This window comes from Eurypyga helias, unplaced genomic scaffold (genome assembly GCF_000690775.1).
Source record: "Eurypyga helias isolate BGI_N326 unplaced genomic scaffold, ASM69077v1 scaffold1191, whole genome shotgun sequence".
Classification (NCBI taxonomy): domain Eukaryota; kingdom Metazoa; phylum Chordata; class Aves; order Eurypygiformes; family Eurypygidae; genus Eurypyga; species Eurypyga helias.
The window spans coordinates 30,433-43,143 of NW_010231339.1; the positions used below are offsets into that span (position 1 = coordinate 30,433).

The 12,711-nt window shown below is 40.4% G+C and overlaps 2 protein-coding genes across 2 annotated transcripts in view; both read left to right on the forward strand.

The window, feature by feature from the left end:
• The window catches only part of LOC104516619 (cytochrome P450 2K1-like), an 8,736-nt gene extending 8,019 nt beyond the window's left edge, over positions 1–717 (forward strand). Inside the window, exon 9 of the mRNA XM_010161017.1 lies at positions 247–717. Coding sequence (XP_010159319.1) covers positions 247–434 — 188 coding nt within the window. The 3' untranslated portion in view covers positions 435–717. The remainder of the gene's footprint in view (positions 1–246) is intronic.
• A 2,216-nt stretch (positions 718–2,933) lies between these two features.
• LOC104516620 (cytochrome P450 2K1-like) lies at positions 2,934–12,328 on the forward strand. The gene is made up of 9 exons (XM_010161018.1): positions 2,934–3,119; positions 4,943–5,105; positions 6,407–6,556; positions 6,844–7,004; positions 8,623–8,796; positions 9,405–9,546; positions 10,257–10,441; positions 10,641–10,782; positions 12,141–12,328. Exons 1-9 carry the CDS (start codon positions 2,934–2,936, stop codon positions 12,326–12,328), a joined length of 1,491 nt encoding a protein of 496 aa, XP_010159320.1.
• Positions 12,329–12,711: the final 383 nt, after the last annotated feature.

Consider the following 12,711-nt stretch of genomic DNA (forward strand, 5'->3'; position numbering starts at 1 on the left):
TTCCTTTCCTTTCCTTTCCTTTCCTTTCCTTTCCTTTCCTTTCCTTTCCTTTCCTTTCCTTTCCTTTCCTTTCCTTTCCTTTCCTTTCCTCGCCTCGCCTCTCCTCTCCTCTCCTCTCCTCTCCTCTCCTCTCCTCTCCTCTCCTCTCTCCTCTTTGAACTCCCTCCATCAGAACTTGAAGTCCCTGACAACAGCTCAAGAAGCAGCTCCCACTGACTCTCTTATGTTCTATTCATCTCATTCCAGGGCGGAGGACCTGCGCTGGAGAGACTCTTGCCAAAATGGAGCTCTTCCTCTTCTTCACCAGCCTCCTGCAGAGGTTCACCTTCCACCCTCCTCCTGGCATTTCCAGCTCCAACCTAGACCTCTCTCCCGCCATTGGGATCACCGTATCCCCAGTGACTCATGAGGTCTGCGCAGTGCCACGCTCCTAGAGCTTTTCTTAGCCGTCTTCTTTTCCTGAAACACCCAGATGAAATATCTCTGTCTCTAGTCCCACATGGGAAGTTTGGTACTTCTGAATCCAGTAAGGGATTTTTAGCCCAAGCTCACCTTGACTCCTAGCAAGAATTATCTCACCCACCGTTACAGTAGGCAGTAGTCCTGACTTCCAGCCACTCCTTGAAATGGAAGGTGATGGTCATTGTGAGGATGAATCCCATGAGGGAGGTAGCAAAGTCCATTTCATTCAGTCCTTCCCTAAACCTCTGCATGGTCTTGATGATTAAAGAGGCTGGGACCAGTCTCTGGGCCATGCCCCAAAGTGCACTGCACTGATCTACACACACAAAACCCCAAGAGCCTTCACCTTCCACACCTCCAGCACAGCTGCTTACATACTGCCTAGCGAAAATGGTCCATTACACCATCTATCCTTGCACCAGTGCCCTGAAAACACACAAATATGACTCAACAGCTCAACCTGAGACACAGCAACGTAAGAAGTTCACCTGATGCAGAACTGCAGTAGATGCAGAGGGCTCTCAGCTGATGCCGTGCCATGTTATATGCTGTATAAAAGTTAAAATTAGTTTACTACAGAATTATGTACATATTATTAGTGATAAAACCACATAAAAATAAAAAATCCTTCTCAATTTCAAATCAAACTGCTATTGATGTTGTCTTCAAAGCTGGAAAGGTCTTTTTTGACACCTGAAACGGCTTCTAGGGATGCATCCATGCCTGAAACAACCAACCAGTGCTGTGCTCCCAGTGAGAACCTGGCAAACCAGTCCTTCTGTAGCACCTCTTAGGCCTCTCCAACTTCTTTCTCATACTTCCCTGTGGAGCTTTTTTAGTCATGAGGACAAATTTTCTCAGTCACAAGAAATCTTCTTAGACTTCAATAAGGATTTTGACACTGTCATCCCTAAGATCCTCATAGACAAGTTGTCTGGATGAGCATACAATGAGGTAGGTAGAAAACTTGCTGAAGAGCCAGGCCCAGACGTTAGTGACCTGTGGCATGAAGTGCAGTTGGAGGTCAGTAACTAGCAGAGTACCCCAAGGGTCAACATGTGACCTGTCCTCTTTAGTGTTTTCCTTAGTGATCTGGATGATGGGGCAGAGTGAACCCTCAGCAAGTTTGCTTATGAGACAAAACAGGAAGGAGTGGCTGGTACACCAGAAGATTGTGCCACCACCTAGAGGGACCTCAGCAGGATGGAGAAATGAGCTGACAGAAACCTCATGAAGTTCAAAGCCAAGTCCTGCTCCAGGCACCAGAACATGCTGGGAGCTGCCCAGCTGGAAGGCAGCTTGGTAGAAAAGGATGTAGTGGTCCTGGTGGACACCAAGCTAAACATGAGGCAACGATGTGTCCTTGTTGCAAAGGCAGCTATTGGTATCTTAAGCTGCATTAGGAGTGTTGTCAGCAGGTTGAGGGAGGTGATCCTTCCCCTCGACTCAGCACTGGAGAGGTCACACCTGGAGTGCTGTGTCTAGTCCTAGGATCCCCAGTATAGAAGACATATGAACATACAGGTCCAGAAAAGGGCCATGAAGATGATTAATGGACTGGAACATCTTTTCTATGAGAAAAGGCTGAGAAAGACAGGACTGTTTAGCCTGAAGAACAGAAGGCTCAGGGGGGTCTTATCTATATATGAAAATATCTGAAGGAACAGTGCGAAGAAGATAGAGACAGACTCTTTTCAGTGGTGCTCAGTGACAGGACCAGAGACAAATGGCACATGCTGAAACACAAGATGTTCCCTCTGAACACCAGGAAATACTTTTTAACTGTGAGAGTGACTGAGGACTGGCATAGGTTGCCCAGGGAGGTGGTGGAATCTCCCTCCTTGGAGCTATTCAAAAGCTGTCTGGACATAGTCTTGGGTGGCCTTCATGGAACAGGGTGGTTGGGCCAGCTGACCTCCAGAGGTGCTTTCCAACCTTATCCATTCTGTGATTTGAGTTTCCCAGTGAATTCAACTCAAACAGAATTATACCAATACCTAAGCACTTGAAAAAAAAAAAAAAAATCTCTGTGCAACTAAACACTTGGGCATTTTTATTTCAGTTTGCAGGGTATCAAGGCTGTACCTGTACTAATGATGAAAATATAATTAATCAGTAACCTGAAGAGCATGCAGAATTTGTGACTTTTATACCAAACATCAGGGTTGATGACCTGTGGTTCTCCATGTTCTTGGACTTTCATTCTTGGACAGTGAGCTGCATGCCTACTCAGTCACACACTTGGCTAGCAAACATTTACCTGCCTCTGTACCATACTGAGGATTCATTAGCCAGCACAGGAGAAGAGAACAAAACCAGCCACCAATTGCAGAAAAACCATACCCTTCACTGATAAAAAAGTTTATGGACTAATACAAGCATCTCTCAAGGGAAATTTTTGCAGGAAGACAGCGATCCAGAGTCCACATTTTCTCTTTTGTCTTTTGTACCAAATACTTGACTGAATAGACATGGACTGGAGCAGCTGCACTTCCATTGGTTTAGTGCTCATCCTGTCTTTTCTATCCATTTTGAAAATGGGATGTTTCTGGAATAACCACAGGAGAAAGAATTTTCCCCCAGGACCAAGACCATTACCTATCATCGGAAATCTGCTTATGTTTGATTTGAAGAGACCCTACAGGACTTATCTACAGGTAGTCATTATCTTTTTTATTGGCCCCATAACTGCACATATCACCAAGCCCCATAGTCTAAGGTGTCAGAGAGTTTCTCCTTTTGCATCCACAGATATCCTTAGCAAAGGACAGGAGACTGTTGATTGAGCAGGAAACTCTGAACCTACTGAGATTTGTTCTTTACTGTAATACTTTCTCCCTTCACTGCAACTTCATGCATCTAGGTTTCAGACTTAAACAACTCTCAGATTAATTACAACTGCTCACCTTATTTTTCTGGTGTTTTTGTGAAAAATGTAACTGAATAAGGAGTGATTTTATATGCAGTACACCTCCTGCTACCTTCCACTGGTTGACGTGTCTGAGGTTGGACTACAGCCTCCTGCCTTCATGTATTTAGCAGCTCCTATCATCTCCCTTTCCTCCTTTCTTCCCCAAAAGCTGAAGATAACTATATACTCTTAATACTTAAGGCCAGCTCTTAATATTTAAGTCCAACAGTTGCCAGAATATACAGCAAATATGTAAACAAACCAAAGTAATCAATCTTACTTTTCCCTTCCAGTGTTTTCTTTACCTAGTTGATCGTAGGACTTTCCAGACCTTGAGTGTTCATCTTCTATGAACATGGTCCTTTCTTAGAGGTTTTTCTACTCAGACATTGAAATTACATATGTCCTCCTAGCTGACGATTTTAAAAGGGATATTTGCATCTTCATATCTCTATGTATGTTACATCCACAAGTCAAAAGACCGCTTAGATGCAGTACCTGGAAAATCATCTGTAGCTATCCAATGCAGCCTAACTGGGTTGGCAAAAGCCAGCTCCATCTCTTTTCAGGCGAACCCAACCAATGCTGCTGTAACGCAGTGAATTCATTCTAATGGAGGAGGTTTATTCACTGATGAGCTTAGGTCAAGTTTAATATTCACACATACTCATTATGGAAGTGCAACTGGAGACCACATGTTCCTCCTGAGCATTGAAAGCATTACAAAGTCCTCACTGGAGATCAACCTTTGAAAATTTCATATTCTTCCACAATTGCAGTAGTCTGGGATAACAGCATCACCATCAAAGAAGCTACTCTTAATTCAGACACGTGTTGCTGCTGCTGCTATGTAATTTCACACAGTTGGATGGACTTGCTTACCAGTTGCTGAACATTCTGTGTATCGATGCTAAATCGATGCCTTCTGTTTCTCTGTGCAAACACAGTGAAAAATAAGTACAGTCTGAAAAAAATCCCCCAAAAAAATTGTCAGGAGAATCAGAAACATCAAGTTATATGAAAATAAAACTGCCTGTACAAGATAAAAATATGTAAGCTTAGGCCAAACATTGTCTCTGAGACAGATTCATGTTGGATGTAGTCATATATAAAAAATGAGGGTTTACCTAATGCTAAATCCTGGCCTAGAAACTCACTGGGTTTTTTACAAAATAGTGGTAGCAAAGGCTTGAACAGGTTTAGTTAATAAACAAAAGAAACACATTAACATAGATATCAGTGTGAAAAGATGTCAAATACTGAATTTACAGGGATTCCTGAGAAAAGATGGAGCTGTCAGCACAATCGTTGACTGACATGGGGTTTCAGCTTGTAACATTTCTGCTTGGTTTAGCACAATGGGACTCCAATCCTGACTGTGCCGTTTAGTCATTAGCCATCATAACGCCTGGCATATTCACATTATTTAAATCAATTCCCTTTCTCTTTATGTAGGAAAACATTTAACCTGGCTTAAAGGTGTGACAGGAAAATAAGCAGCACTGAAAAACTGGTGAATTTCTTTGTAATCTGTAAAAGCTGTAAATAACTCTTATCTTCTCCTGACAGCTGTCAAAATTATATGGTCCAGTCTTTAGTGTTCAGATGGGGCTAAGGAAAATAGTAGTGATTTCTGGGTATGAGACAGTGAAGGAAGCTCTCGTAAACAAGGCTGATGCATTTGCAGAGAGACCTAGAATCCCAATCTTTGAAGATTTGACCAAAGGAAATGGTAAGTTGGTTTTATTTTTCCTTATCACTTTGACTTATTTAAAAACAGTTTTTTGCTATAGACGAAGCAGAAGCTGGCACATCACTTTGGATCAGAGACCATACAAAGCATTGGAAATAGGGAGCAATTTCATTGACTTAAATGCATTTATTCAAATTTGAAAGTACTTGCAATGTGAACAAAACAACCGTAACTCTAATAATAACAGCAGCAACAGATAATGGTTAGTGCCTCACTTTCAGGATCTCGAACAGGGGCATGCATGCCAGGGAAGGCATTTCTAGTTCCCGTGGTATGCCTCTGGACTTCCGTTGTCTTATCATAGAGTCTCCTTTTCCTGAAATGAATATTATACCGCTGCTTCTCTTTTCAAGTGGTGAATACTGCTTTTAAAATCTGAATGTAAAAGTAGAATGAACACATACAGAATTTGGGGTGTATTTTAAAAAGGGAAATATTGTACATGGAGATGAGTTTCTAAATGAGAATTTCACACCCAAACTTCATTCTAAATTTGCATGAGGGTTTCATATTTACATTTCCAAAGACCCTTGGACAAATTCAGTGACAATTATGTGAACATTTTAACAGTTGCATCTTTTGATCACATTATTGTATGTAAGCTTTCTTTACACCTAACTTTTTCTTCTTGGAAAAAAAAAAATATAACGGTAGTCATTAGTTACATGATATAACAGCTTCAGTGAAAACTGACTGAGGAGATTTTAAGATGCTACCTAAATTTTAAAAAGACATTTATGCCTAGTCAGGTTTTTCCCACAATCATCAGAGATGAGATCTCAGCTCAGTTCCACTTCCAAGGTACATATACCGGTAGTCATTAGTTACATGATGTAACAGCTTCAGTGAAAACTGACTGAGGAGATTTTAAGATGCTACCTAAATTTTAAAAAGACATTTATGCCTAGTCAGGTTTTTCCCACAATCATCAGAGATGAGATCTCAGCTCAGTTCCACTTCCAAGGTACAATGATCAGCAGCTTCACCTTGAATTTCCAATGCCCTCTTCCTTTCAGTGACAAGTGTCTCTCAGAGTTACATATTCTGCTTTAGATTTGATTAAATACCTCTTAAATAGTTTATCCTCTTTTTTGTGTGTGTGTGTGTGCAACAAACCTATTGTTGAGGTCTGAAAATACTTCAGGAAAAGTTGTTTTTTTCCTCAGCCATACATAATTTAGTTTCTTTTGAAAGTGACTGCTACTAAATATCTACATTATTTTTCTACATATTAGTTATTTAAAATCTTCTGTCACCTTGAAATGCTCTCTTTGTGTCAGGGGTTGTTTTTGCTCATGGTGAAAACTGGAAGGTGATGCGAAGATTTACTCTCACAACCTTGCGAGACTTTGGAATGGGAAAAAGGGCCATTGAGGACCGCATTGTGGAGGAGTACGGGTATCTGGCAGACACATTTGAGTCACAAAAAGGTGGGTAGGTGATTCATTCTTTAAACCTCAATGGTATTCTTCAAGTACCTAGACATTCGCCAGTAACCTCCTCACATTCAAACCTTTATATGAAATGTACTTTAGGCTGGATCAAGTTGATGAATTTGGCTCCTCTGGCATATTTATGTCTTGGCATAACTTAACATTGAATAATAATCAATAATAGCAATCAATCCTAACAAATAGATAGCAATAATTATTATTATGTTTATATTTACAAATTACCTCACTTGTCACAATAATGTATTCTTTTGTTTATTGTATAGGAAAGCCCTTTGATGCTAGTAAAATAATTAATGCAGCAGTTGCTAACATAATTGTGTCAATATTACTTGGAAAAAGATTTGACTACAAAGACTCCAGATTTGTGAGACTTCTACAATTGACCAATGAAAGCATGAGGCTTGCTGGGAAACCTTTGGTTACGGTAATGATAAACATTTTTATGCAGCTGTTCCACTGGATGCCATAGGAACATGGTAATACTGGTAGTCAACTGTTTCTATTAAGCAGAAAAATCTGAGACTCTGAGAGATAATAGGTTTACAAGAACTTTCTAGGGGAAAAAAAAAAGCTTGAAAGGCCACCTGGAAATCCTGAAACCAACAGCCAAACCCCCAGTCTATCAAAAACATACTTCAGCTACAGTTTGAAGAGCGCTAAATCTGAACTGAAAAAGTCAGACTCTCTTTCCCCTCTACTTTGCTCTAAACTATTTTCTCCCTTGTTGTGATAGCATTGTTTACAGAGTTCTGAAGTGAACTGGATGTAGAAAATAATCCAATTTATATAAAAAAAATTAATATATAGGGCAAGATGTTTTAGAGCATTTAATTTTGTGTGAGGTAACTTTTCCAGTCCAGTATCTTGCTCACACACAGATGCTTGTGCAGGCACAGTAGAGGCTGGTATGAGGAAAGGAGCACCTGAGAAGAGAGAACAAGGCTTGATTTCCTGGCAGCAATGCTGGCCAAGATGCCCACTAAATTAGTCTTTAAGAAAAGCAATAGAGCCATGTAAGCTGATGCCTCTTGGGGAAGGGAGAGCACTGAGTGTACTCCCTGCTCTTCCTACTCCACGTGGTAAATGCAATAGTCATGATACAACGTGAGGTGGATCTAAACCTCCAGGTTACGGACCATGAAATTACTGCCTGGACAATTTTTCCAGACAGAAGTAGCCTAGAAGAATTAGTATGAAGACAGCTACAACTCCTTTCGCACAGCACAAAAAAGCTCAAAGCTAATTATGCACCTGGAAAAAGATATGAGGCTCCTTGGAGATGATAATGGGAAGAGGATTGATATTGTCAGAGCTGTTACTCCTCCCTTGGCCCAGTCCCAAGGACCGTGGGGGAAAAAGACAGTCAGGAACATGTTACATGCTCTTTTCTGTGCACACACACACACTGCATAGTGCATGAACAGCAAGCACAGCATTCCCCAAAAATATGGTTCACAGGTATAAAGTGACGAGGCAACACAGCATGCTGTCTCAGAAGATGGGGCAGGGAGAAGCTATAGAGTATGTGGTCTACCCGTAGAAGGAGCCCTGATACAAATATATTTTCATATGCATCAAGTACACAGAAATGTCTCAATGAATAATAAATAGTACACAGAAATGTCTCAATGAATAATACTTTCTGATACTCACGTGCAATGCAGCTGCAAAACAGAATCACTTCTATTCCTTTAGGCTTTGATACAGAAAGAAAAACTAGCAGAAGAGCTGGCCAAAACAAAGGTTGCTAGACAACACTTCCATCTCCCTGGTGGCAAGGTGCAGATGTTTGAGTCTGACATCTACGCTATTCCTGCAAAACAGTCTCTGCTTCCAGTAATTTGGGGCTGAAAGTTTTCCTTGTATTCCTTGATGGATTTTCTACCATGAATTCATCCAGTTACTTTTTCATGTTCTAAAGAACAAAATATTAATGTTAAGTCTTCATATCTGCAAAATGGGTACAATATTATTAATTTGTTTCTGTAGTGTTTTCAAAAGTCTGGCCAGTAAATTCTCTTTAACATCTTTTACTCTTGCAGATGTACAACATTTTCCCATACCTTGGATTCCTCCTGAGGGCTAACAAGACTCTTCTCCGAAACAGAGATGAAATCCATGCTTATATACAAGTTACTTTTGTAGAACATCTCAAAACTCTGGACAAAAATGATCAAAGAAGTTTTATTGATGCTTTCCTTGTTAAACAACAGGAGGTGACTGAATCTCTTCTTATCCCAATTTTTATGGCTTTTATGAAGACATTTACAATTTCCTTTCAGTTCTTAAAATTATAGCTATTTTTCTTTAAGGAATCTACCCTTGACAAAACACATCTGGCGAAACAGTAGAGCTGAATGGATATTTCACTCTGTTGTAGTTCCATCCCCTTTTAAGCAGCAAACATTTATCCTTATTTATGATTTTCTCCAGTCTATAGCAATATATATACAGAGGCTGAATCCTTTTATCTGCTCTCTCTGTTGTCTTAGCCCTTCTCCCTCTTTCAAAAACATAATGCATTACAGAACAAAAGTGCTGCCTGGGCTTTCGTGGAATCCGTATTTGGGGTCTGTGATATATCTGGGTGACCTGCTTCATAGAGAAACCAGCTCTCTTTGCAGCTGGCCCCAGCCAATGCAGAGATCAAGCAAAACAAAACCTATGCCAACACTCATCTCCAGCTACAAGCCCAAAGCTCTTTGTCTTTCACACTTTTTTAAAAATATAAAACCTATTTCTTACTAAATGTTTAACTATGTAAATTGCATTTTCACAAGGAAAGCTTTAAGTTTTCATGCTTTGTCTCAACCGCTTCTTCCAGGAGAAATCTACTACCAATGGGTATTTCCACAATGGCAACTTGCTAAGCTTGGTGAGCAATTTGTTCACTGCTGGTGTTGAGACAATTTCCTCCACACTAAACTGGAGCTTTCTGCTGATGCTTAAGTACCCTGAAATTCAGAGTAAGTGGTCTTATGACAGATGCTGTTAGACCCAGTGCATTAGGAAATGAACGGGAACCTTGAGGGTCAACATAACGGTTCATACACTGTTACAAAAAGCCAATATTTCCAGCTAATTATTATCTAGGTATCACTGCGAACTGTGGGTCAGTTCCAGTGAGGGACATGCTAGTCAGACTGCCAGTAGATTATAAACAGAGTTTATATGGGTCAGGTCCATTTATCAGTAAAATCTCATTAATGAAAAAGAAGAGAGCTGTCCCGTGTTGGCTAATGAAATTGTTCCAGGTCTCCTTCATAAACAGGCTGTTGTAAACCAATGGCCTTTGCAGATGTTAATTGGACTGTACTGAGACTTTAAATACCTGAGAAGATTCAGGGAATTGCTCTTTGTCTGACACCCACATTCCAGTTCATTAGGCAGCATTGTTATGAGTCAAGTGGAGTTTTTGAGACACCTCTTGGTCAGAGTAAGAAACTTCAGGCAGAAGAGAGGGCAGAAAAACACAAGCCTTTAAGTTTCTTCTTGGTAAAGAAATAATCAAACACTGTCATTCTGTCTAGCTCCCATTATTTCTGAAAGGAAAAAAAAAGATTATGTTGGAATTTATGGGTTTCACTCAAGGTCTGTTATACTGTACATCAGTAAAGCACAATATGTCCCAGGGATGAATGAGTTGTCTCTTTCTTACTGTTGATTCTTTCTTCAGGAAAGGTCCAAGAAGAGATAGAGCAAGTGATAGGGTCAAACTCCCCACGGATTGAGCATCGAACTCAAATGCCATATACTGATGCTGTCATCCATGAAATTCAGAGGTTCGCTAATATCCTGCCATTGGATTTGCCCCATGAGACTGCTGCAGATGTCACTCTCAAAGGCTATTTCATTCCCAAGGTGAGATGCCTTCAGGATTGCTCATTTCAGCATTTTTTTCTCAAACCCAGCTAATATGATAAACATGAACTCTCTATTGAAGTCACATGACAGCTGCCAGAATAATCTCCTTCTCCAAGGTGACAGTCTTGAAGACTTACTGCCATTACTGCCACCACAATATTTGTCCATGGATTAATTCCACTGCCTTTTTTTGTAGGGAACCTACATCATCCCCTTACTGGCCTCTGTCCTGCAAGACAAATCGCAGTGGGAGAAACCTGACATGTTCTATCCTGAGCACTTTCTTGATGCCAATGGAAAATTTGTGAAGAAAGATGCTTTCATGCCTTTTTCAGCAGGTGCTTCTCGTTTCCATTTACTGCTTCTGTGCCTTTCCTGGGAAACCATGCTTCATTTTTACATGTCCCTTTTAAAGCATCACAAGTAATGTCATATGAAACTGAGACTTCATATACTGTGTCAACGGTTAGGAGTCCCCTTATACAGAAAACCAAATTCTGTGTAAAATCAAACAACAGGCAGGGGGTGCCTTTTGAGACTTCCACAGACCGTGACGTTCACCTGAGCATACACACCTCCACCATTTACCAAAGCATGGGAGACAGTCCTTCTCTGGCATTTCTCCTGCTTTGCAGGCTCTGTTATTGCTCCATTAAGTTCCTATACATCAGTCTCTGGCTAATTTGTCTGTCATAACCACAACACTCTGCATCTTTTAGAGGCCCTACTTGTGCATTTCAATTCTGCATGATATTTGAATGAGGTTTTTACTTGTCATACTCACCATCCAACTCGTAGTAAATAGGGTTTTTTTCATTAAATAGCTTGTGATACATCCAATTCACAAACCATCTTTTTCAGATTTTAGATGTCCTAGCTGAAAGCCCCTGCAGGGAGTGTCAGGTCTGGGCAGTCCCTGGGGGGCTTATTTGATATCACAGCCATGCATTAGCTCTTCCTTTTTTTCTTTTTTTCTTTTTTCCTGTCATACAAAGAAGTTAAAATCAAATCATAGTTCAGGCCTTTGCTATTTCTGTCCATTTCTTGCGCTTCGATTTTTAATTGAATCACCAATTAAGCTAGTTTATAAGCTGATGAATTTGACCAGGATTGTGAAAAATTTCTATTCACAGCGCTTTTGAAAAAAAGCTTATATTAGGGGCTCCATAGAATATCTCTACCACCTTCCTCCTCAGTCCCACTCTAACCAGCATTTGTGCATCTTGAAGGTCTGTTCTGACAAAACTTAATACAAAAAATTGCTGTGACTAGACTAATAGAGGCAAAGTCTAGGCTAAATCAGTCAAAGTTGGTCTGGGATCCAAAAAAGTGAAAATGAAGAAAAATACAAATTTTACTGAAAACTGGAATTACAGAATTCAGATTGCATTCCCATACATTTCTGCCCAAATGCAAGCATTTAGACATAGGAAAAGAAAAAGAAAAGGAAATTACTGGGTGGCTTTGTTATACCCCTGAAGACCAAATATCCTCTCTCCCAGATGATTCTTGTACTCAATAGATTTTAAGAGCTACTGTGTTTTTATTCAGAGGTAGGATACATTTCAAGTGTTCTGGATTCCCACTTCTCTTCCCCAGAATAAGAGCTCAGAGGTTTTTATTTCTTCTACTGAAGAAACTATTGAAGGATCTGCTCCCACTGACTTGCTTACCGCCATTCTGCATCTCATTCCAGGGCGGAGAATCTGTGCCGGTGAGACTCTTGCCAAAATGGAGCTCTTCCTCTTCTTCACCAGCCTCCTGCAGAGGTTCACCTTCCACCCTCCCCCTGGAGTTTCCACCTCAGACCTGGATCTCAGCCCTGCTATTTCATTTAACGTCATCCCCAAACCTTACAAAATGTGTGCTGTAACACGTTTCTAGAGCTCTGATCAGCATCAGTTTGTTTAAAAAATGCTTAGATTTTACTATCTGTCTTCTTAATTCTTTGGCCAAAATAATTCAAAACATTACATGCTAATGAACATTTCCAGTACTTGTAAATCAAAGCGGTGTTCTTTTATTTTTTATTTACTGGGGGAGGGCAGAAGGGGACCAGAAGTGTGGGGTAACTGATGATTCATGCATCAAGCTATTACATCACCTAATCTGGGCTAAATAATACAGATCCTCAGCTTTCACATTCTTAATTCAATTTTGACTTGGTAATGCGTGCCTGTTGAAAGCATATCCACCAGAAACCAAGTCCAGGTTTCTGCAGAGACATATGGACCATGAAGATCTGCCCAACTTGGACTATCCTGCTG

Coding starts and splice junctions, on each gene's coding strand:
- LOC104516620 (XM_010161018.1), top strand. CDS start 2,934: ATGGACTGGAGCAGCTGCACTTCCATTGGTTTAGTGCTCATCCTGTCT. Junction 7,005..8,622: donor CTGGGAAACCTTTGGTTACG/GTAATGATAAAC, acceptor TTACTCTTGCAG/ATGTACAACATTTTCCCATA. Junction 10,783..12,140: donor TTTCATGCCTTTTTCAGCAG/GTGCTTCTCGTT, acceptor ATCTCATTCCAG/GGCGGAGAATCTGTGCCGGT.